Source organism: Kogia breviceps, chromosome 2 (assembly GCF_026419965.1).
Source record: "Kogia breviceps isolate mKogBre1 chromosome 2, mKogBre1 haplotype 1, whole genome shotgun sequence".
Lineage (NCBI taxonomy): Eukaryota > Metazoa > Chordata > Mammalia > Artiodactyla > Physeteridae > Kogia > Kogia breviceps.
This window is the reverse complement of record NC_081311.1, coordinates 9,638,060-9,663,217: the sequence shown is the minus strand read 5'-3', so window position 1 is coordinate 9,663,217 and position 25,158 is coordinate 9,638,060. Positions and strand designations below refer to the sequence as shown.

General features: G+C 42.9%; 1 protein-coding gene and 1 long non-coding RNA gene across 5 annotated transcripts; one reads left to right on the top strand and one right to left on the bottom strand.

Annotated features, from left to right (window-relative positions):
- Positions 1-927: 927 nt before the first annotated feature.
- NSMCE4A (NSE4 homolog A, SMC5-SMC6 complex component) lies at positions 928-15,756 on the bottom strand. Of its 2 annotated transcripts, XM_067024508.1 has the most exons (12): positions 15,359-15,756; positions 14,597-14,674; positions 11,689-11,819; positions 8,906-9,057; positions 6,613-6,712; positions 5,777-5,867; positions 4,713-4,807; positions 3,505-3,553; positions 2,664-2,758; positions 2,487-2,573; positions 1,227-1,253; positions 928-1,091 (listed from the first exon to the last, which is right to left on the bottom strand). In XM_067024508.1, the coding sequence occupies exons 1-10, from the start codon at positions 15,648-15,650 to the stop codon at positions 2,499-2,501; spliced, it is 1,158 nt and encodes a 385-aa protein (XP_066880609.1). In that variant the 5' UTR covers positions 15,651-15,756; the 3' UTR covers positions 928-1,091; positions 1,227-1,253; positions 2,487-2,498. The 2 variants fall into 2 exon arrangements, with proteins under 2 accessions (XP_066880609.1, XP_058909018.1); XM_059053035.2 differs by lacking the exon at positions 1,227-1,253 and having other exon boundaries at positions 15,359-15,731.
- LOC136793494 (uncharacterized) lies at positions 15,365-25,158 on the top strand. 3 transcript variants are annotated; one of them, XR_010838799.1, is made up of 6 exons: positions 15,365-15,579; positions 16,917-18,938; positions 21,526-21,849; positions 22,312-22,424; positions 23,873-24,326; positions 24,735-25,158. It is a non-coding gene; the product is annotated as an uncharacterized lncRNA (long non-coding RNA). The 3 variants fall into 3 exon arrangements; XR_010838798.1 differs by lacking the exon at positions 21,526-21,849; XR_010838800.1 differs by lacking the exons at positions 16,917-18,938; positions 21,526-21,849.

The following is a 25,158-nucleotide window of genomic DNA, read 5'->3' as shown; positions in this document are numbered from 1 at the left end:
AGAAGTTTAGTCAGGTAAATTTTAGGGAATGTCCAGGATACAGAAACAATATAAATCATGAGAGTAAGGCGGTGGAAGGGGAACCAGGGAAAGCATCAGACATAAGGATGTACAGTTTTCAAAAAGTAAATTTTCAAGTGTTAAACGCACAGCATTTATCCATTGGATTTAACAATTTGGAAAGGAAATCACCAATAAAGAGCCTTGGTAGGACGGTGGGAAAGGAGGTGCTACACAGCGTGGTGTGAGGACTGGCAGGAGGAGGTCGCAAGTGATTGTTATTTTAAAAGGAGACGGGACAGTAACTTGAGGAGGGTCACAGTACGTTTTTGAAGAAAGTGCTAGATACAGCGAAGGAATGACTGACAGCAGAGCCCCGAGGATGCAGAGGTCCAGAGCCTCCACAGAAGAGAGACACCTCCACCCCTGACACCAGAGGGAAAGAGTGAGAAAGGATGGATATAGAAGTGTGGGAAAGGGAAAAGGAAGCAACTAGGACTCAGAGGACATCAAGCACAGACTTGAAGGCCCAGCACCCATGGGAGCAGCCTCACTCCACCCTGTTGTACGGGTTTTCTCTGCGGCAATCAGCAGCCCTCAAGTACAAAGAGAGGACTGCCGGTAAGATGGATCCCAAGTGGTCTGGCTTGGCTTGAAAGAGGACTGAGTAGCTTCTCATGTTAAATCACACGCTGAATCATATAAAATTGCTGATATTTGACTGTATTTTACTTTACAAAACCCAACAATTTCATATGGTGCCACCTAGTATTTGTTGACTTGACTAGCTAACTTTACAGCTAAAAAGATGCACAAAGAACCACAGTGATCTTTAGGCCATTAACAACCTAACAAAAACTTCTCATGGGACAGCACTGGAGAAAGGAGAAACTCACCCCAAGAACAGAAAATAAAGAGTAACTACAATTATTTGTGAATATGGCAGTGAACCTCCTTTAATCAAAGACGACCCATTAACTATCAAAAGCTACACTTTACTAAAAACATTCTGTCTTTAAAAATGTTTAATCATACAGTATGTACAATACAACATGCTGCTTTCCTTTTGGACTTCACTATCCACTGGAGTCCTAAAAAAAGGGGGAAAATAGCTGGTTAACAGTTTATACATGATAAAGGTTCATTTAAGATTCATGCATGAAATCTAACAACCAGCCCCCTCCTCGGTGAGGAGGGCCCAAATAAACACACATTATATATCTTACATGAATTCTCCTCTTTCCTTCAATTATCTGGGAACAAAAGAAGCTCAATTAATTGAAGCACATGTTAAGAGTTTACATTAATTGTTGCAAGATGTTCGGACCCAGGTAACGTTTACAGTATAAATTCTTGGCTACTCTTTATGCTGTGATTTTACTCTGTCCATCATGGACAGTATCAGAAAACACTGGTCACCATCATTTTACTTGGATTGTAGCAGAGAATTTAACGTATTGATGAATGCAATGAAAAGATAAATATTTTGTTAAATTTTTAAATGCTCAAATAATCCCCAATATATTGTGGGGATGAGTATCTTAGGGTAGGTAAACAGTTACTGAATTTTTTTCCTCAAAGTCAGTAGCCTTCTTCAATATCTACTAATAAATGTTATTGTCTTTGAAATTGAATTCCAAAATCTCATTGGAATATAATAAAGAGCATACATAATCAAGCTTAGGGCTTAAGTGAAAGATGCTGTTTCATGTATACTTTCAGTAGATGTTTGATTTCTTTTAAAAATAAAGCTATTTTTCCTTTAAAAAAAGTTTACATTAAGTACTAAAAAGCTAATTTTAATTCTCCAAATCATAGAAAATTTGAGCTAGAAAAAAAAGTCTTAGCAATTATCTAATTCAGAATCCCCCCATTTTATAGATACATTTATAGAGAAGGAAAACAAAGCTGAGTGAGACTGACTTGCCCAGCACTGTAAAGGGGCAGAGCCAACAGAATCCAGTCTCTGATTCCCATCCACCGCTGTGTGCGGTACCGAATGCCAGATCATTACTAAGATTTCCTCCCAGCAATGCTCTCCATAAAGAGGAAGAATTACTTCATAAGCATAACTCAAATTTCAGAAATGCCCATTACCAACATCATTCCAAGGCAATTCCGTCTTAATCCTCCTTTTCTACTTTGTATCTATAAAGTAAGAGAACCTAATGGGACAATGAACAAAACTGATGGGAGGCTTCAATATTCCACGTATATCTAATTTATCCATTGGTCTGGGCGTAAAAAAAAGCCAAACCAAGAACAATCCCTGCTCTGTCTCTTCCAACGGCAAGTCTTAACAACACCAAAAAGTAATCAATCCAAAGAAGGGAACTTGCAACCACTAGGTCCTGTTCTGCTTTTTTCAACAGTTACAGTTCTAAAAATGGGGCAGTAGAGGGCAGCAAAATCCAAATTTCACCAGAATGTGAAAAGGCGAAAAAAAACTTTAATAAATACGTGCAGCTTCCCATAGGAGATGTTACCTTCAGCTGGTGTCAAGCACTTAGCCTCTGCCGGGTTTGACTTGAAGTAATCATAGGCTCTGAGATCTCAAAGGTCTTCACAATCTCCTGGCAGAGAACAAAGAACATTTGGGCACTGGGTTTACAGCAAAGGAATTCTTGGAGACGAACTGCCCAAGGCAACATGCAGAGCATTACCTCCCAGTCACGGTAACTCAAAGCTATAACTCCCTGATTCCTAATTTGAGTGTTTTGGTCAATTCCTCCACTTTCTTCATTATTATTAACAGGCTCTGTTTGAAAGACAAAGTTTTCAAAAGTTATCAAGTCAGAAGAGGTAATCTGAACAGAAACCAACGAATAATAGGAATGAAACCTGTATCGACAAGATACTTAGAATATTACATATTTATTAGGATTTCATGCATTACTGTGCTGTATTATTACAATAGCAAGTAGTCCCGTTTGCTTCCATTCAGAAAAAAAATGTGGTAGAATAACACATTCCAATCATTTGAAAAACTCTGCATATCTATGAACCAACCACAGAGCTAAGGCCTAGTGGGTCCAACATGAAATTAAGAACTTTTAAAGGAAGATGTAAGTGCAATGAAAGAACTTCATTCTCTACAGGAGACCTTAGAAGGCAAAGAGTAATGGAGAGTGTGAATCATTCAACCAAGAATTAAAGATTCTCTCAGGGAAAGGAGGAGCTGCTGGCATTAGGGTTAAAATAGAAAGAAGGAAACTACAAAAATAACTGCAATTACAAACTTTCTAAATTAAAATTTAAGGGAAATTATATCATTTCTTGTTTATCTTCACAACAATAGACGTTCAATCAATGACACAGATGAATCCATAGGTTTTAAACTATGATTAAGTTTTCAGCATTTTCAGTTAGGTGAAGAAGACACAGCGTTGTAAGTTTGTTACCTAAAATAAAAACTAGTTTACATTTAATAAAATACATTTCACAAACTCTAGTAACAAGTACACTTTCTCTAAAATTAATTTTTCTGAACATAGAATCATTTACCTATTATTGGCAGTCGGTCTTGGTCAAGTCTTATTCTTGCAAACCCATCCTAAAACACAAATGTGATTTTAGGAGAAGACTAAAATTTAGATTCAAAACCTATAACCATTGGATGAAAAAATTACTCAATTAGCAAATCCTAAATCTTAGACAATCAAAGTGCACCGTAACAATAATGAGGAGTTTATATGGACAAGCCTTCTCTAACATCTTTCTTGACACAGGGTATCCCTCATGTTCTAATCAGCTCTTTACAACCGCACCCTGAGGAGCCCTTAAATAAAACGGTAACCATCTTGACTCTGACTGTTTCATACTTTTTGAATATTCCACTTTTAATTTTTATTATTATTTTTTGTCTGTGCCACTCGGCTCGTGGGATCTTAGTTCCCCCACCAGGGACTGAACCTGGGCCCTCAGCAGTGAGAGCGTGGAGTCCTAACTGTTGGACCGCCAGGGAATTCCTGAATATCCACATTTTATTATGCATAATTCTACCATTTACCGTTGACAAAATATGCCTTTGTTATCATTTCTGGAAAAATACTTTGGTCAATACAAGATTTTTGCGTAAGATGAAAATCGAACTAATCTTACAAGTGCAGGAATGCAACCTGACAGATGACTAAAGACAGCCTAGAGCAAATTCTCAAAGTACATTTCTGATTACTTTTTTTTTTTTTTCCCTAAACCATCTATTTTGAAATTACTTCAAACTTAAGAGTTACAAGACTACTGTAAAGACCTCACAGATATCCTTTACCCAGAGTCACCAATTGTTTGACTTTTGCCATATTTACATTATTGCTTTCTCTCTATATATATTAATTTTTATGAGAGTGATAGACAATCTGTTCCTTTTCCCTAAGACTTCAGTGTATGTTTCTTGAAAACAAGAATATTCTCGTACATAACATGACAACTACCAAGTTTGGGAAATTTAACATTTATATCATAGTTATCTAATCTATAAATTCCATATTCAAATTTTGCCAATTCTTTCTCTAAAACATTTCTAAAATATAAAAGCAAGCACATAAGTTTTTAGCTAGTTTCTTCTGCCTATGACTAGTCAATGTTTTGCTACAATGGGTCTAAAACACTTATTGGTTAGTACAAATTCCTTTGCCAGCTCCCATCTATACCTGTTATTACTTACCCTTTTGAAAGCATATAAAAACAATTAGAGAAATAATCTTAAATCTTACCCTTATAATAAAAGAAACATGAAAGATGTTTTCCACTGTTCGGGCAAAAGAATGTGGATCAACCACAAAGTCAAAGAAGGACATCGGAGTATCAGCTACAGACAAAAGAGGAAAAAAATTCTTCAGTACAGGAAAAGTTGTTGTTTTTGCTTATCAATTAAGACCAATACTCTCTAGTGTTAGCCAGAGAAAGGAAATGGGCATTCATCCTGTTGTAGGATGGGAATCAGTACAACGCCGCTGGAAGGCAATCTTGTGTACCTGTTAAAAATCTGTAAGCTGTCCTACAGAAATGTTAGCACAAGTGCAGAAAGTTATGTGCTGAGATTTTTCACTGCAGTAGTTTACACAAGAGTAAAATGTTATGAAGATCTCGCCCGCTAATAGAGGATTTGTTAAATGTATTTATGATACAGCACAAGTGCAGAAAGTTATGTGCTGAGATTTTTCACTGCAGTAGTTTACACAAGAGTAAAATGTTATGAAGATCTCGCCCGCTAATAGAGGATTTGTTAAATGTATTTATGATACAGCCACCCAGTGGGAATCACTGAAAAGAAGAAGTGGGATCTTATGTATTGATACGGGAAAATGTCCACATGGAGAAGTCATGTTGCAGAATAATGCGTATATTACGATTAGCTTTGAAAAAAGCAAAAAACCGACAAGAAAAATCCCTACTTAGTTGCATATTTATTATGACATAAACATAAGAAAATCTGAAAATATACACATCACATTTTATAGGTGGCAACCTCTAGGGATTGAGAACAGGTAGAATAGGTACTGGACTTTTTATTTTTCTCACTTCTGTGGCATGTATTATTTTGTAACAGAAAAAATATCCCATCTTCTAAAAATAAAAATGAGAATTTTCTACACCAATGTTCTCATGGAATTTCTAGAGAGGAGAAGCCTCATTAAAGACGTATGTCAAGAAAGACTCAAAATGATTCAAACATTACATATATGCCTTTTGAATAAAAATAACTTCTCACTGAAAGTGACACAGGCCTAACTGATAAATACAAGTTGCTCCCTTTTGAGCTTGGTATCATACTTACGATCTTTTTGAAAATATGTTTGCAACAATCCCAAGATTCTTTCTACTTCTTTTTCTGTTGCTTCTTGATGAGATTCTTCCATTCTTTTTAACTGAAAATATAAAGTCGTTATCAAGCAGACTGACCTATTTGTCTGCCTGTTCACCTTTTCTGCTCTCTTACGTGGCCAAACTCCTCTATATATCTTTCATCTGGGATTGCTAGAAGTTTTTATCCCCATCTTACAATTAATAGTTAAAAAAGATTTTTCTGGTTTTAGTAACATTTCCATATTCATTTTCTAATAGAAGAGTAGCATTACCAAATCAACCATTTTCAGGTTGAACATAAAACAGCAAAATACAAAAGGGACACTTTAGAACAGTGGTTCTCAACCGGGAGTGACCGTGCACCACCCCTCCCCCACCCCACTGATGGGCCATTTGCTAACATTTGGTTGTCATACTTGGGGTGGGGGGGAGTGAGAGGATGCTATTCACATCTAGTGGGAAGAGGCCAAGGATGCTGCTAAACATCCTGTAATGTACAGGACAGCCTCTCACAACAAAGAATTATCCAGCCCAAAGGCTGACAGTGCTGAGGTTAAGAAACCCTGGTTTGGGAGAACGAACCCAAACTATAGAAATGAGTTAAAACTAAGACAAGTGGTCAAGCCGATCAAACGTTTAAAGGCTTAAACATGTCAAACATGATTCAAACATTAAATGATTACTTTTAAGTGACAGAACCTGACTCCAGACCCTAAAGCTTAGAAAAGACGGCCAAATTACATGTATATCATATTAATGGCTATTTGAAGTGAGGTGTGTTAAAAAGCAACACGTGAAGAAACAAACCTCGTCAGGCATCGCCTGCCGCTCTTCTATCACACGAACTTTTCTTGAGCGATCAGTTCGTGGCTTTGGCACAGGGCACTCTCCTTGTATTGAGCCCAACCTAATGAAAAATATGCTCTCATGTCTTGTTTTGTTTGTTTTTAAAACAAACTAATTTCACTAACTGAAAGCGGTTCCCACGGCATAGTCTTCACAACCAGGCATCAGTGATGTACGAGTGACATCAGACCAAGACTCCTGTGTCAGGTTTGTAGCACCCTTTCCGCTCCCTCTGTGTGTCTCCAAGAATTCTCAGGAGCTCGGCCCAATCACAGACACCTCCTCAACACCTTCGTATTTTACTCTGAGCAGTGAGCCGGTGAATATGCCCGTGGTCCTCCCAGCTAGCCTGCTGTGCTTCACAAAGCCAACTTCAGAGATCAGGGGAAGGGAATGAACAGCTCCACTGGGGTTAAAAGCCTTTTGGTCTGGGGGTGCCAGGGCAGAGGCCCACAGACTGGGAATCCAGACACACCTGTCTTAGGAGGTGACAGGTCAGGCAGAGGCCAAGGGATTCCTTTCCCTTTTGGATTCCCTCCACCTTCCAAAAAAGCCCTACAGAGGTACCATGCAGAAACCAAGGCCCAGAGAATTTAGACCCATGTGGTCCCTACTTGAGGAAATCAAAGTATACAGTAGAGATGGACAGATAAATATTCACGCACAAAGGTCCATTTCCACATAATATGGTAGATCCTGTGGTGCTGTAGGGGAGTATTACTCAAGTGCTATGAGAGCATTTGGACAGAGAGATCTACCCAGACATGGGAGTGGTCGGGTTGGGAAAACTGATCCTACACTGATACCTCTGTCTAGAGAAGTCACTGGAGGCTTCCAAGCTGGTGCCTGTGGGAGAAGTAAACCTTACCAGATGGAAAAAAATGGGGAAAGGACACTGCAGGCCAAGGGAACAAACAGCAAGTGCAACGCTGCAAAGTTGTACATAAATCATTGCGGCTGCAAGTTGAGCTACATCATGAGATAAAGTTTAAGCCACACAGCAAAAGGATATCTTTAGATCCTAGGATTTATGACAGAGCCTAGAACTCAGCAACAAAAAAGACTTGGACTTTTCCTATAGTAAGGAAGCTTGACCTTTTTGCTTGTAATATACAGAGGTTCTGGGCACTTGAGTTAAGGGAAGTCTTGTTAAAAACAGATGCCGGGGGCTTCCCTGGTGGCGCAGTGGTTGAGAGTCCGCCTCACGACGCAGGGCACACGGGTTCGTGCCCCCATCCGGGAAAATCCCACATGCCGTGGAGCGGCTGGGCCCGTGAGCCATGGCTGCTGAGCCTGAGCGTCTGTGCTCCGCAATGGAAGAGGCCACAACAGTGGAGAGGCCCGTGTACCAAAAAACAAACAAACATACAAAAAAAAACCAATAAAAACAGATGCCGGGCCCCACGCCACCAAGGGACCACATCTGCATCTCCAAAGCCTTCTAACAATCACTACCAATCTCAGAAGGTTTAGAAGGGTAATCAGAATAGACAAATGCCCCGGAGCTATCCACTTAAGGAAGAAACCACTTGGGTGCTTACCCTAGAAAGTTATCTACTATGTATTTAAAGGCTGTCTCACAGAAGAACCAGTAAGAGCTGTTCTTAGCTTCTCCATAGGACTGAGCTGGGAAATTAAGACAGAAGCCAATTCCATTTGAGTATAAAGAAAAGCTTTCAAAAATTAGAGTTGTATCCAAAAAATGAACTAGGCAGTTTATGTGATAGTGACTCAAGCTGTCTCCAAATGTAAGTCAGAGATCATCTAACAGGGAATTATATAAAATAAATGGCACTTTACATATACTGGCAGAATTTTAAGACATCTTTCATAAGAGGTATCATCCTCCTACCTGATAAGGATTTTAAAGATGATAAAACAAAGCCAGACATTATGCCACAGACCCAAAGTCTGCCACGCCAGAAAGCAAAGGAGCAACTAAGACCCGGCACAGCCAAATAAGTAAATAAATAAATAAATATTTAAAAAGAAAATAAAAGAAAGAAAGCAAAGGAGCCAGCAGGGTGCCCTGGTAAGGAGGTGCCAGCCCACGGCCTTTCCTGCTTCAATTAAGCAGGATGAGGGTCCATCCACATCAAGATTTTATGGGCTTTTAAATCAAAGTTCAGAAAGTCTCCAAACAACGTCACCATGATCGTCACCTCCACAATACCAAATAGTTTTTGCCCCTACAATAAAAAACAATTTAAGGTTTACAAATGGCTGGTCTGTCGGATTTTTAAAATAATCTTACAGAAAGTGGAATGTATGGGTTTTATTAAAGGTGTTTTCTGCTGTTTTGCCTGATATTTTCCAGGAGTCATAGACTATGAATTCAAAATCAGAACTATCTTCATCACGGATGAGTTCTTCAGCTTCTAGCGGATTTACACCCATATGTGTCAGCTACAAAAATGAAGGGAAACAAAAACCCCAGTTAAGCCACAAGCAATCATTCACCGTACCCAATCATCTCTATCACTAAACAGGCCAGAGGCAAAGTCAGTTTTTGCTGTCCTAACATGTTGGCTAAATTTCTTATTATAAATTCCTATTTTCAAAGGTACCTTCTTTGTGGCAGAAAATATTCCTCAATGTACCCAGAACCTTTCGGTAAGAAAGCGAGATGACCCACACCAATGATTTCACCAGAGCGATTCTGTGCCCCCCCCCATACCCCCATAGGGGGCTTTTGGCTTCATGTCTGGAGACATTTTTGGCTGTCACAACTGGGTTGGGGGGAGGCGGAGAGGGCAGCGTTACTGGCGGCTGTGGGCAGAAGCCAGGATGCTCTCAGTATCCTATAACAGGCCCCCGCGACAAAGACTCAGCCAGCCCAAAATGTGCCCAGCCTGAGAAACCCTGCTCTAGCCCCCTGCAGGCTGAGGGGTGGACAGACCAGAAATAAGCCCACCGGGAATTTCTGATCACCCGTAGTTCGCTTTTAAAGTATTAGCAAAGCTGAATTAGCATAAAAATATGACATGACATCCCAAAGCAAAAGTTCTGAGACAGAACAGGGAAGTTTAGCTGGCTTTCAATTTTCATGTTTCAGCCAACCTGCTGGAGACCTCTATTCAGCTTGTATCTCAGCATTTCCAGAGAGCAGGGGCCTAGCATCAGGGAGAGAATCATTCATCTTAAAACCGCCTTCCTGGGAAGAGTTGGCGGAAGTCTAGTAACTCTGCTACCTGAAGCTACCTTGCTGAAAGTGTATTATATTAAATTTGCTTTTATGAAAGTACACTTCTATTACACTATAAAATGATGAAATGCCTAGAGGTTATCAAATTTAAATGGTAGTATCATATATAAACAATAATCAAAAACCCTCAGAGAGCTTCACCCTTTAAAGGCAGTGAAACTTCGAGGAAAAGAGAGGCTGCCAGAACCCGATCAGAGAGGCATGGTCAGCTCCACTCCGTTCTCCTGCCACCCTGTCCCACCACTGCACGCTTGGAGGAACACATTTCAATTTTTGTCTGGTCAAATCTACCAATCTTTTCTTTATAGTCTTTTTATTTAGTGTCATACTTGAAAAGATCTTCCCTTCCCAGAGACTAGACAGCTATTAATTTCAGGTTTTATATGGACTGCTTTAAGACTTCTGGAATTTATTTTGATATGTTATTTAAAGTACAAAGCTCACCCTGATAAATAAAAGTAATTTTTTTTTTTTTTAATTTTTTTTTTATTTTTTGCTGTATGCGGGCCTCTCACTGCTGTGGCCCCTCCCGCTGCGGAGCACAGGCTCCGGACGCACAGGCCCAGCGGCCATGGCTCACGGGCGTAGTTGCTCCGCGGCATGTGGGATCCTCCCGGACCAGGGCACGAACCCGTGACCCCTGCATCGGCAGGCGGACTCTCAACCACTGCGCCACCAGGGAAGCCCATAAAAGTAATTTTTTAAATGATTACCCAATACATAGTTAACTTTATTTACTGAGCTATACATTAGTGTGCATTTTCCCAAATGCATGATACTTCAAAATTTAAAAGTTGTTAAAAAAGAAAATTTTAAGGTTTAACGTTTAAGTAGGGTAGGGCTTCCCTGATGGCACAGTGGTTGAGAGTCCGCCTGCCGATGCGGGGGACACGGGTTCGTGCCCCGGTCCGGGAAGATCCCACGTGCCGCGGAGCGGCTGGGCCCATGAGCCATGGCCGCTGAGCCTGCGCATCCAGGGCCTGTGCTCCGCAACGGGAGAGCACCCCCCCGCAAAAAAAAACACACAAAAATCTAAGGTTTTAAAACAACGAAAACCTCGTCTGCCTCATACCTTTACAAAATAATTTATCTGGTCAGGTCTCATGGTAGTAAATCATTTTAATAACCTTTTAACAAACATTTGGTCAGAAAATCAATGTCCTAGCAGAAATGCTAGGACACAGGTTGGCTCAAAGTAGAACCAAGGAAAAAAAGACAACAGAGTTAAGGTACAAAGTTAGTCTCCTTGTGCTTTTTTTTTTGGTAAATCCATCAAGGAAAAGTTTCCAAATTTCAGGTAACAACCATTCAAACGTATTAAGAGGCAAAGACAGGTGAACAAAACAACAACCAAAAAAAAAAAACCCAAAAGCAGAACCCCAATCATATTCGGATGGTTCTGAAATATTCTCAAGACAAATCAAAACATGCCCCCTCCACCGAACCTGCCATCTCCAGCTAAAGTCTGCCACCTGCAGTGTGGGCTTTTGCCCAGCCTGGGACAAACGTCCCGGGTCACTGAGAATAAGCTGGAAGACTTATGAAGTGACGGCTGAGTGAGGAAAAAAATGGCCATTTGAAATAAACATAGCATCCAGAGTCTTAGACGCCTAGGAGATTTTCACACTGCTCTAAACTGCCAACCTAGATTCCAACACATAGCTCGACTGTCATCTGTTTAATTTGGTAAGATCTCTTTGGAGGAATCTGAGGCCCCAAAAAGGAAAAATGAAGTGAAAACCATTTGCATGTGGATACAAGCAAAGTAGATAATTATACAATATCTGACAGATGAAGCATTTTTTATTAAGATTCTGTAGCTTTGAACTTACTAGAGTTTCAACATATCTTAACATGTCAAACGAGTTCAGATCAGAACGCAGCTGCTTTGCCTTCTCTTTGCCCAAATCTGAAGCCAAAACAAGAAAGTGGGCGTCTAGGACTGCTTCTCTTGCTCGGGACACTGTTCAAAAAAGAAGGAAAACACACACGTTACAACATACACGTTATCCACAGGTATTTTCCCAAAACTTCCAACTACACTTACTCCGCACTTCCCACGGGACCAAAGATATCTCAAACATCATTCATCTCCGTCTAAAAACTGGTTCCCCTGCCCAGCTCACCAAAATCTGAAATCAAAGCTAACCAGTCCTCCTAAAAGCCAACTCCCTCAGCACCTTTCCTGCTCCCGCAAACTGAACCGCAATCTCGTAACAACCCCAGCTTAACGAAACCTCCATCATCTCCAGCACCGGCTTTTCCCTTTGACTCCAGCAAACCATCTCAGCCACTGTGAACACCACGGTGAAGATGTAAGTCAAACTGAATGCCTGCTACGCCTAAGGCACTGTGCTGGGCGTGGTGGTTTGCCAACCAGCAACGGGTAAGTGGTCAAGGAGCCTCAGCTGAAACTAGGTGCGGGGCCGGCAACGGGAGATGCAGCCTCTGCCTGGCAGCACGAGCACCACCAAATGAACAGTCTACAGGCAGCAGGGCCGTGACCGCTGAGGATGGATGATACCAAGAGGTCTGACGGAGGGCATGGGATTTAAGATAAGCTATAGGCAGGAAAAGATTTAAACAGGACACAAGAAGGGAACGGGGCAGGGAAACCAAGGAGGAAGTTTGGGGAGGTGAGGGAAGGGTCCATTGGGGGAAACAGCGGGGCTGAGAGGAATGGGTTTAATCAGACTCCGAAGGGAACGGGCAGCGTGTAAAAGCGCTCCAGGAACACCGGCAAAGGCGAACCGAAAAGACACCCAAGAAGAGACAAATACAGTGAAGTTCAAATACACAAATACCTTTGCCTGGCTCACTCCCCAAGGCCATTTCGTTTGAATGACTATTTCCCCGAACATTCCTCAGGCTGGTGAACTTACTGACTCCAGGCTTTGTATTTATACATCATTTTCTTCAGTTTTTTTTTTTTTTAAGCATTATCACAATTTTAAAATATATTTATTTATTTATTGGCTGCATTGGGTCTTTGCTGCTGAGCGTGGGCTTTCTCTAGTTGCGGCAAGCGGGGGCTACTCTTCGTTGTGGTGCGCGGGCTTCTCATCGCAGTGGCTTCTCTTGTTGCGGAGCGCGGGCTCTAGGTGCACAGGCTTCAGTAGTTGTGGCACACGGGCTTAGCTGCTCTGTGGCATGTGGGATCTTCCCGGACCTGGGCTCGAACCCGTGTTGCCTGCACTGGCAGGCAGATTCTTAACCACTCTGCCACCAGGGAAGTCCCTCTCCTCAGTTTTATTTTAGGAGAATTACTGCGAAAGTGACAATGTGAGAGAACGAGGCAGAAGCTAGAGGGGCGGGTTCCTGGGCTGTTCTAGACCCCCAATATCACTGTCACAGCGCACACTGAGCAAAGTGCAGATCTCTCATGGATGGATCCAAGCCTCTAAAGAGTTAAAACTGAGAACATCAAATCCACGTCTACGGGGGATATAGAATTCTGTGTTGGCTGACCACCTCCTAGGTCAGTTGTAAATAATTTTGCCTTAAAGAGGTGACCCAGCCAGCACAGTGGAAATGGCTGAGGGGGAAACGATCTGTTGATCGACAACTCTTAAGCTGAGTGAATAATAATAATAAGGGGGCGAAGGGGTCAAGAGTAACCTTGAGAAGCCAGCCTGGGGGGGGGGGGGGTCCAGGCTTGGGACAGAAGAAAAGCCTAGAGGGTGCAGGAGGGATTTCACAGGGTGAAAAGGAAAGACTGGCTTCGAGAAGGTTTGCGGAAATTAGATGAACTGGTAGACCAAGATGGGGGGTGGTAAGGAGGCTGCAGTCACAGCAAGAGAGACACAGATTTGAAAGCGCACAGATAGAAAATGTGAAAGGGGGTGACATTTAAACATCAGCCACACTAGCGAATGACCAGAAACAAACATTCTGGTCTTCAAAGAACATGAGGAATTGTGTTGTCCAGGCAGCGGCCAGCTCTGCTGACTTCTTTACCAGCGTCTGCTGGCACCCTCCCTCTCTGCTCCCAAGGGATTCAGGAGGGAAAAGTGGTCTGGGGACTCATCCTAGGGCTCTGTGACCCAGTGCCCACATCAGGGGCCTCTCTGACCTGTCCTCTGTCTTCAGACAGACAGACTGCTCTTACCACTAACATTGCTGCTGCTTTTAATTCAAACCAAGATTATTTTTTAGTGCCTCCTCCCTCTGCAGCAAATGTCTAGAGTTCAGTGCTGAGATTTCTCTCTTTTTCTCACACCCCTCCCCCCACTGGAGACCAACAGGACCACCTGTAGACATGGCTACCCCTACTGGGTTACAGGTGGACCAAGACCAAGGAGCTGCGGGAGGGGAGGTCGGGAGGAGGACAGGGAAAGAAACAGGACGTCAAAGTCCAGCTCAGTTCTTTTAATTCATCCATTCAACCAATGCATTCTGGGGATAAAGCAGTCAATACAGTAGAAAGATAATACACAGAAAGTTCTCAAATTTGAAAAAGCAACAGAACCACCTGGGGGCCTTGTTAGACAGGCTGCTACCCCCAACTTCCCCAGATTTCATGTAAAGCCCTTACTATATGCTTAGGGAATGGTAAGTGCACAATAAAAGTAGTAGTAGTAGTAGTAGTGCTACAGTGAAAAAGGTTCCAAAACTAGTAAAGCACTATTATAAATGTGGGAGTTGTCTGATGTCAATAATTCGGTTCTTATGTAAAACTAATGAAAATTATCCTAAAACATATGATAACACAAAGCTTCCACACATAAAATAATGAATTACCTCCATTAAACAGGGTGTTGGCCTCTTCAAGGACCTCTGTTAACTTGTCGCTGGCATTCAATATATCCTCCCGGTTTTCTATTTAAAACAAAATACAAGCTTTGGGAAGCGTGCTCATCATTCGCTATCAAATGGCTGACAAAGTAACCAGCTGCAGCAACACAGCCAAGCCCCGCCCCCTGCTCCCCGGTGGAATTACTTCCAACAGCTTTATCTCTTTAACCAAAACTACCAGGCAAGAGAAAGATGACTGTACCCCTTTAGCAGAATGAACTTTAAAAGGGGACCCACTTGGCCCCCCCTAAACTTCACCCAAAGGCTCCACTCCTTCTGCAGCCTCTGAGGAGCGCTCCTAACAGTGGTTCTCAAACTCTGCAAGCCACAGGATCCCCTGGGCCACCCAGAGTTTCAGACTGGATAGGTCCGGAGTGCGGTCCGGAAATTTGCATTTCTGACAGTTCACGCGCGACGCTGCCGCGGGCAGGCGACCACTCGCTGGGAACCGCTGGAAGCAAGAGGAGCCCGGGCTCCGCGTGCCGTCTCTCCCCCTTCCCGACCGTCTGCGCTCTCACGAGCGCCTGACCGCGCCTGGCCTCCGGCGGTGCCGTGCTGCTCCTCGGGGACCTGCGCGCCCCGGCCAAGGTCGTGCAGCGCTATCCGTACGACGGATATGCGAGCGCCTCGCAAGCCAATCGAGGCGCAGCCGGGCCCCGGCCGCCGCCCCGCGCGCCCCGCGCCCGCGCCCGCGCCGCCCCGCCTTACGTTGGACCGAGTTGATGAGCGCCCGGTACTGATGGCGGATCTGGCGGCACAGGCCATGGTCGGTCTCCGCCTCCAAGCTCGCCGGGTCCATCATCTCGTCCCCGGAATCCGACGGCTCCGTCTCCTCCAGGCTCGGGCGCTCCGGGGCCTCCCTGCGCTCGGGCGCGGCGCCGCGGCGGGACACGGGCGACAGCGGGGACCGCGAACGGGAGCGGGAGCAGGTACGATCCCGGTGCGGGTCGCGGCCCCGGCCCCGGCCCTCGGACCGGCGGCCGCTGCCGTCCCCAGACATCGCGCCAAGCGGCCCTGCAACTTCGCAACGGCGGAAGTTCGCGCCAGAAACTGAAACCCCTGCTCTGCGCGAGCGCTTGCTCCCTGCGGAACGCGGCAACCGGGCCGGCGCGAGAGCACAGCGACGCCTGTGGCGGGAGGCCGACGGCGGGGCCGAGATCGGGGGCGCAGTGGTTAGAGCGCCGCCGGGCCGGCACCAGGCGCAGCGCAGGCCCCTGACCTTTCACGCCCCTGATGTTTGATATACTGAGATCCCACTTACTCCACACTGGAAGGTGCTTGGGAACTTGGTTGTCTGGTCCCGCGTGCAGGCCCCAGCCGACTGGGAAAGGGTCTCCGTGGCTCTCCGGGAGACAGCCACAGCCTTGAAACAAATTCTTAGCATTCTTCCAGGTGAAAATTCATTCCAAGCGCCAGACAGAAATTTCCAGGTCATGGGCACGCAGCCCATGTTTGTTGATCGAGGCTCCTGCAGTTAAGCAGGATGAACGGTGGACTTGGAGATAAGAGATGCGATTCTGCCACTATCTGTGAACTTAGTTTCTTGAGCCGTCCTTGGGGGGGACCAAATGGGGTTTATAAACAGCCGGCAATCCCACTCTTTTTGAGGACAGAAGAACTAATGAACAAACTAAAAATTTACAAGTTTTTTTGGTTTTCTCATAGTAAACTCTGTTAACCGTCGCTTCTAAATATCTACACCTTGACAGTTTATGTTCATAATTGGTCCTCAAACTAAAAGATTCTAAAATACCTTCAAATGGGTCTAAGAACGATGAAATTATATTCCTATAGTTTTAAAGATAAATGGATGAATTTCATTCCATGTATTTTGGAATTTCATTCCATGTATTGCAATGTTTGTCAAGCTTTCTCTTTGGTGTTGAGAACACATTTTCTCAAAGGAACAACATTATAAGTTGAGTTACTACACGAGTCTACAAAAATACCCTTTTGTGAATCAGGTATAGTCAGCTTGAGTAAAGCACTATTCATTGCTGCCCAACACATCGATGTCACCGCACTCCTGCCTCATCTGGATTTCAGGAAAGGTACGCTCTGGCACCTGCTTCATTGGCTGAAGCATGGTTGGTCTAAATGAATCATGGTAATCTCATCCCCCTTCCCCAATGACTGGGCTAGGGATAGGACTCGATCCAGTTCTGGACAGTGACATGAGAGGGAGCTTCCCATTTGGATGACACACAAAGCCTCCGGAAAAGAAAGCCTTTACCCCCATCCTCACTCTTCTTTGTGATTCTGGCAGGAAGAAATGGAACCTGCACGATGACAACCGTCTACTACTGAGGACATGACAAGCATGAGAAAAGACCAGGATACTGGGGACAATGGAGAGGAAGGATGGACATGGCTGAATTGCTGAGTGACTTGGAGTCTGCCTACCTCCAGACTCCTTGATAAGTAAGCCACAGATATCCTGTGGTTTAGGCCACCATTAATTGTTTTGTAGTTGCTACTTGCAGCTCAGTGCGTTGGAACAGAAACAAATACTTAGCATTCTTCCAGGTGGAAATTTGTTCCACACTCCAGACAAAAATCCCTGGAACATTTCATTGAATTCAACAAGCTTTTGATGTGTATTAATAGGCCAGACACCCAGCAAACCAAGCAGGTCACAAAGACAGCTGAGAGACTTGTCTTTTTGCCTTCCAGGGTCTCACCAGGAGACAGATATGAAACTGATCCTAAAATTCATGTGGAAATGCAAGGGACCCAGAATAGCCAAAATAACCTTGAAAAAGGAAGACAAAGTTAGAAGGACTCACACTTAATTCCAAAACTTATTACAAAGCTATAGTAGTTAAGACTGTGATACTGTCATAAGGACGGACATAAAGATCAACGGAATAGAATTAAAAGTCAGAAATAAACCCATACATCTATGGCCACTGGCTAGTCATTACCACTTCTGGGCCTGACAGGTCAGAGGAAGAAGCAGTGTTACCAGAGCCCCATGAAGGCTAAAGCCACGAAGAAGGGTCCATCAGACAGGAGCTCTGGTCCTAGAGGGATGCAGCTATGCCAGGAAAAGAGAAAGTGCTAAGCAAAGAGGAAGTGGGGGTTGAAATACCCTGGTCTCTCTCTCTCTCTCAACATCTCCCCTGTGCTTACCTCACATTGGCTGATGCCAACATGAAGCCACAGGGCAAGAGAACCTATGGGATGTAGTCCATAGATCAGTCTCTGGGCAGAACATGGCCAAGGAAGATCAGGATGGATGTGAGGTAGGGGTGAGGACAAATGGACAATGACCAGGTTGGTGGGTAAAGGGTGTATCAGAGTCTATTCAGCTAAAATTAATAGAAACCCCACTATAGTGCCTTCACCAAATAGGTATAATTCTTCTTATGAAACTAGAAGTCTTGAAGTAAAAGCATTGGCTTAATTGCCTCAACCAGCAATGGCACATGGCACTGTCGCTTGCAGTCTATTGGTCAGGTCTGGTCACATGGCCCGACCTAACTGTAAGGGAGACTGGGAAACATTTTCTGTTTCTGTTTCCCCATCTCTTCTTCTTTACTGTCGGAGCTCATTTTCCACCATAGAAGCCAAAAAAAAAAAAAAAAAAGCCAGATATTCACCTTTCCTCCGAACTCCCTTGGTACCTGTGATGGAATGTGGCCCAATATTGACCAATGGGACTAAGGAGAAACCTATGGAAGGTCTTCTCAAAAATGTCTTCGCCACAATGAAAATAAACACCAAGAGGAAATGTTCCTATTTAGCCAAAAGTATCATGTCCACATGTGTTCCTCAAAATGTGGCAGCCATCTTGTGACATGTGAGGACAAATTAACATCACAAGGCAACAAGAGTCCAAGTCCTTGTTGACATAACCAAGCTGCTGAACCAGTGCTGCAACTGCCCTTCCTCTGGACGTCTTGTTCTGGGAAGTCATAAATGTCCTCACTGCTTACACCACTTTTCATCGGGTGTCCTGTTATGTGTAGACAAAACAGTCCAAATGATGCATTTCTTTCCTACTGAAGCCAATTTGGTCTAGATTCTAGTACCAAAAAATAGAGACTCCTAAGCTGTGCCACCAGGTGGGTTCAGAAAGTAGGAACTGTGCCTGAAACAGGAAAGCGTGTCTAGCACAGATGGTCACACATGATAATCAGGAACAAAGAGGATTTCAGGACAATGAAGTGGAGAACAGTGTGGTGAGAAGAGCTGTGTGGACTCCATCCTGTCCTCCTGGAGATGAAGCCTCTGGATCACCCTCCCAAAGACCATGGCATGACAATGAGGAACTGCAAGATGAGGTGTAAGCAAATGGGGGCACTATCTGGTAACCAGGACTTGATGAACACCAGGCAGAGAGGGGCAATGCAGGAAAAGAGTCAAAGGTGGGGCAGGAACTCAGACAATGGGTCCCCTAATGGCATGGACTCTCCTCCAGGCTGTAGCTAGCTGGTTACCAGCTTTTTTGCAAATCAAATGGGAAAACATGTACATTCTCAGGTAGGAAACAAAGTTTATAATAGTTCTGGCAACATCACCTCTCGGGAAGACAGCCAACTGCTTGTGGGATCTTAGTTCCCTGACCAGAGATCGAACCTGTGCCCCTGCAGTAGAAGCTCGGAGTCCTAACCACTGGACCGCCAGGGAAGTCCCAGCTGTATGGTCAACTGTTAATGTTTCATTTATGCCCTCCTCCTCCTCTCAATATACTCATCACTATTCTTTTTTTCTTTTTTAAAACTCAACTTTAGCTATGCTATTTTGCCTCATAATAAGGATGTTAATAATGCTAAAAATTACTATTATTTTTATTACTAATCAATTTTCATGAATAATATTTGCTAACATTTAAACATCCACAGTCTCAAAGCATAACTGAGACAATTTTCAAAAGTTTCCTTGGCACAGAAAACGTATTTGGTTTATATATTAATACTGGTCTTAATTGTGTAAAAGAGCACAAACGTTTACCTAAATAGTTATTTCCTCATGAACAGGAATTCTCATTATATTCATCTCACCCAAATCAGAAACATGGTATATATCAACTTCTTTTTAGTCTGCTGTCCTTTTATTTTTATACACAGAACCCTTTTAAAAACCAACATTTAGGGGCTTCCCTGGTGGCGCAGTGGTTGAGGGTCCGCCTGCCGATGCAGGGGACGCGGGTTCGTGCCCCGGTCCGGGAGGATCCCACATGCCGCGGAGCAGCTGGGCCCGTGAGCCATGGCCGCTGAGCCTGCGCGTCCGGAGCCTGTGCTCCGCAACGGGAGAGGCCACGACAGTGAGAGGCCCGCGTACCACAAAAAAAAAAAAAAAAAAACCAACATTTACACAACACATACCAAACATGACACTAAATGTATTTTAAGATATGAAGAGTAATGCATATTAGCAAAGCTCTGAACATTGAAATCAGTGGTTGAAATTAATATTGAAAATATTGCAAAGAGGATGAAATTTTCATTACATTCTCGTACGCTTTGGGAACACTTATTTAGGTTGATATGCTGGATCTCCAATTTTAACCACACACACACTTCTTTAGCTGATTTGCTTTTCTGACCATGGAAGAACAGCACATTCTTTCCTTTCCTTCTGGGTAAAGCTATCAAGCATCGGAGGAGAGATATCCTCTCTTGGACAAGGCTATAGGCATAACGGTTAACCAGGCTCTACGGTAAAACAGTCTTGAGCTCATTTCTTACTAATTCAGGCACATTACTTAACTGTGTTAAGACTTAGTGCCCTTACCTCTAAAATGGAGACAAAAATCTTGCATCAGAGAGTTGTTATAAAAATTATATCCGTCAGTATTATCCTATATAAAGTTCTTAGCACAAACTGAGAAATACATATATATTTAGCTTAAGTATTTTTGTTATTGTTAGTTTTGAAATACGAACGAAAACAGGCAAGGAGGAAAAATAAACATGTGAGGTGATTAAGAGGCTGTAATAGGAGTGGATAATTTGTGCTTAATACTGGTTGGAACCTAGCTTAGGAAAGTTGGTCTAAGGCATATTATAAAGGGTTTCAAAATAGAGCAGTTTTTGTTCTTCTTTATTATTATTTATTGACCACCCTGTATGCAAATGGACAGTTTGCAACTTGATTTGATATACAGAACTTTGCATGCAGGAAAACGCACACCTTTCAAATATCCAGGGAAGCGTCATGAAAATGGATCAAAGGCAACAAAGAAAAGAAATTCTGCAAAGTAGAAAAGAGGCAAAAAATGAATCACGTTAGGAACACGTGTTATCCTTTTTTTAATCTAAATTTTTGAAGTCTGACTTTTTCTATTTTATTCTTTGTAAATATTGTTTGTAATTAAATTTTAATTACCATCATTTGTTTTAAAATTTATTTATTTAAAAATTTGTTTAATTTCTATTTATTTTAAATTTAGATTAAAATATTTATTTTAAAATTTATTATTTAGTTTAAAATTTAGTTAATTTCTGCTTTTAGCTTCAGTGACTCCTACTTTCTAATTTCTGAAGGTTAATTTTGCTCTTCTTTTATAATATCGTGAGCACATTTATTTAGTTTATGTTTAGTCTTCCTCATTTTGTTTTTCTTCCTTGTTTTAAAGTAAATTCATTCAGTGTCAGTTTTCTTCTAGACAACTTAAATTTGAGAGGTAGTACTTTTATTTCAGTTTTTTCAAAATAGGCATCAATTTTAATTTATATTTTTCCTTCTTTTTTTTGGCTAAGAGTCCTAGGGGGTGTTATAAAATTTTTTAAATTGGCTTTTTTGTTTGTTTGCTTTTGTCATCATTTGAAATTAGCATCTAGTTTCACTGAATTTTGGTAGAAAATACACTTTTTATTTTGGAATTTTTGTTGAAATTTGTAGAGATTTTTTTTTTCTTTTTTAAAAAGTTTCATTTAGGACTTCCCTGGTGGCGAAGTGGATAAGAATCCTCCTGCCAATGCAGGGGACACGGGTTCGATCCCTGATCCGGGAAGATCCCACATGCCGCGGAGCAACTAAGCCCGTGCACCACAGCTACTGAGCCTGCGTTCTAGAGCCCGCGAGCCACAACCACTGAGCCTGTGAGCCACAACTACTGAAGCCCGTGCTCCTAGAGCCTGTGCTCTGCAACAAGAGAAGCCACCGCAATGAGAAACCTGCACACTGCAGTGAAGAGTAGCCCCCACTCGCTGCAACTAGAGAAAGCCGATGCACGGCAACGGAGAGCCAATGTAGCCAAAAATAAGTAAAATTAAATCTTAAGATAAATAAATAAATAATTTGATTTAATGAAACTAAAAAAACAACACCCATTTCTCCCACTCCTCCACACCATGCCTCTGGTAACCACCTATCTGTTCTCTGTATCTATTAGCTTGAAAATACATATATATGTGTATTAGATTCCTCATATAAGAGAGATCGTACGGTATTTGTTTTCCTCTCTCTCACTTGTTTCACTTAATACCCTTGAGGTCTATCCATGCTGTCACAAGTGACGTGATTTCGTTCTTTTTTATAACTGAATAATATTCCATTGTACATATGTACTACGATTTTTAAAATTCATTCATCCATTGATGGATACTTAGATTGTTTTCATATCTTGGCTACTGTAAATAAAGCTGCAATGAACATAAGGGCGCACACATCTTTTCAACTTAGTGGGTTTTTTTCTTTGAATAAATACCCAGAAGCAGAAGTGGAATTTGGGAGCTGGACCGCCTGCCTGCCTGACCCCGAGGACACCATCACTGGTGGCGGGTGGCACACAGACTGTCTCTGGTAGAGGGTGGCAGTGCAATTGGTAAGTGAACCATCTGTGCTTTGTCTATAGATCGATTTCCAAATCTGAAAATCAATGAGCAATGTTCTATTGGATTTCTGTGAATATTTTTTAATATGGCGCTAGTGATCAATACAATTACTGGTTACATTTTTTTCTTACACTTTTGCTTTCTCCTACAGTTTCTGATTGCTTTCATTGCACCATCTGAAGAAATATATGGTCAATTTTTTCCACCTTCTTCATTCAGTCAACTCTTCTACTGAAATTCCCCCTTTTATTCTGGAGATTTACAGCCCCAGCACCCTCCATTTGCCCACTTCAATTTGGATGAGCTGCAGCTCCAGTCTTGCTGTACAGTTGTCACCATGAGGCTTCCCTTTTCTGCTTTCCTCTGTTAAACCCCTTGCTTTCTGGATTCCATGTTTAAAACCTTTCTTGGGAATTCCCTGGCCATCCAGTGGTTAGGACTTGGCCCTTTCACTGCTATGGGCCTGCGTTCAATCCCTGGTGGGGAAACTAAGATCCCACAAGTCATGCAGTGCAGCCAACAAAACAAAACAAACAAAACCAAAACCTTTCTTAGTTTATGCCGTGATTTTGTGGAGACACTTTCTTAGAAGAGTTGCAATGGGGAAATTTTTCTGAGTCTGAAAATTGTCTCTATTCTCTCCTTCCATTTGGTTGAAGATGATTCAACCAAATGGAAGGATGATTTGGCTGAACATAGAATTTTGAGCTGAAAATAGTTTTTTTCATCAGGAATTTAAAGACATTGCTCCGTTGTCTGCTTGAGATGGATTCTGATTCAATATCCACTCAACAAACGTTCCAGGTGCTGCTCTAGGCATTGGAGATACAATGTTGAATAAGACAAAGACCCTACTCTCAGGGAGGAGATGGAAAATAAAAACAAAAACAAGAGGGACTTCCCTGGTGGCGCAGTGGTTGAGAATCCGCCTGCCAATGCAGGGAACACGGGTTCGTGCCCCGGTCCGGGAGGATCCCACATGCCGCGGAGCGGCCGTGCCCGTGAGCCATGGCGGCTGAGCCTGCGCGTCCGGAGCCTGTGCTCCGCAATGGGAGAGGCCACAACAGTGAAAGGCCCGCATACAAAAAAAAAAAAACAAGAAAAAAGACTTGGTAATGGTAAGTGCTATGAAGAATTTAAATAAGGCTAAGGGTATAAATGCTCACTGGGAATGTTATTTTAGATATGATGGGCAGGGATGCCTTCTTGGAGAAGGTGACATTTGAGATGAGACTTGAATTGTGAGAACTAATGAGTCACGCAGAGATGCAGGGACATCGTATTCTAGTCAGAGCCAATGGCAAAGCAAAGACTTCAAGGATAAAGTGAGTCTGGCACATGCAGCTGGAGTATGGTACACAAGGGAGAAAATGCTGGAAAACGAGTTTGGTTCTGATTCTTATTACTTTGTAAGGGACCTATTTTGTTTTATTTCTAGAAGCATTCAGGATTGGTGGTGACTTGAGGATGGCCAGGAATTCTTTGATATTCCTCCCAGTGAAGTAGGAGATCTGTGTCTCTTCTTTAATCTGGGCTCTGTGACTCTCTGACCAATAAAATATAGCAGAAGTGACACGGTGCCTGTTTCTGGATTCAGGCCTTAAGAGACTGGCAGCTTCTACTTCCTGTCTATTGGAACATTCACTCTTGGAATCCATCTGCCATGCTGTAAGGAAGCTCGAAACACGTGAAGAAGCCATATGTAGGCCACTGACGTGCTCCCAGCCAAAGCCTTTGTGACCTGCCAGCCATGGGAGTGAGCATTTTGAACACCCAGCCCCGCTGAGCCTTCGGATGACTCTCGTTCTACCTGTTGTCTAACTGCAGCCACACAAGAGCCTTCCCCCAACATGAAGACGGGCTAGCTGAGCCCAGCCAACCCACAGGACTGTGTGAGATATTTTTAGTTATTGTATCAGGCACCTACTGGGCCCTTTCAATCTGGAGATTCACCTCCTTTCGCTTTGGGAAATATTCTTCTATGACTTCTTTGATAACTTTCTTTCTTCCACTTTTTTGTTCCATGCCTGGATCTCCTGTTAATCAGGTGTGAGACTTCATCAATTGATTCTCTAAGCCTCTAATATGCTTTCATATTTTAAATCTGTCTTTAATTCTATTTTCTTAGATTTTTGTAAAGCTTACCTTCAACCTTCTATTGTTGTTGTTGTTTTTTCCAGCATACATGGGAGGTTTGGTTTTGGGTTTTGATTTTGCTTTTGTCTAGTTGATCGGCATCAGGAGAGGGGTGGGATGGGGTGGAGGAGTCAGCTTCACTCACACCTATTTTTTATTTTCAGCCCCAGTTCTGCTCCCTCCAACGTTCCTGGTGTTTCAGAGCCTCTCCCAGGTCTGCAGGATCTTGTTGGGCGAAAGCCCCATCCCCCCCTCTCACCCCAGCTCGAGGCTGCTCAGCCCTGATTCCTCCAGGATCAGACCTCCATCCACTTCCTGTTATCCACAAACGTGGAGCCATCTCTTGTCCGCTGATGTGCCGGCCAGTTTGCTTCGTTATTGTCCCAACAAACTTGAAAACAAAAAACGTCCCTTTGTGATCACTTTAATGAAGTCTCTTGAAGCAAGGAGCTAAATTTGCGTGTTCTGTTTGCTTCCTTAGCAGGAGTTTCTTTTTCGCTGCGTAAGGAGATGATGAACCTTAAACATTATGTTTTTATTTTCATAAATCCACCTGTTTACTGTCATAATAAACATGACTTTGAATTT

Excerpts from the sequence above, each read along its gene's own strand:
- NSMCE4A (XM_067024508.1), bottom strand. The coding sequence starts at position 15,650 with ATGTCTGGGGACGGCAGCGGCCGCCGGTCCGAGGGCCGGGGCCGGGGC. Across the intron at positions 14,675-15,358 it reads GCTCATCAACTCGGTCCAAC|AAAACCGGGAGGATATATTG; the intron begins GTAAGGCGGGGC and ends TGTTTTAAATAG. Across the intron at positions 4,808-5,776 it reads AACATATTTTCAAAAAGATC|CTGATACTCCGATGTCCTTC; the intron begins GTAAGTATGATA and ends TTTTGTCTGTAG.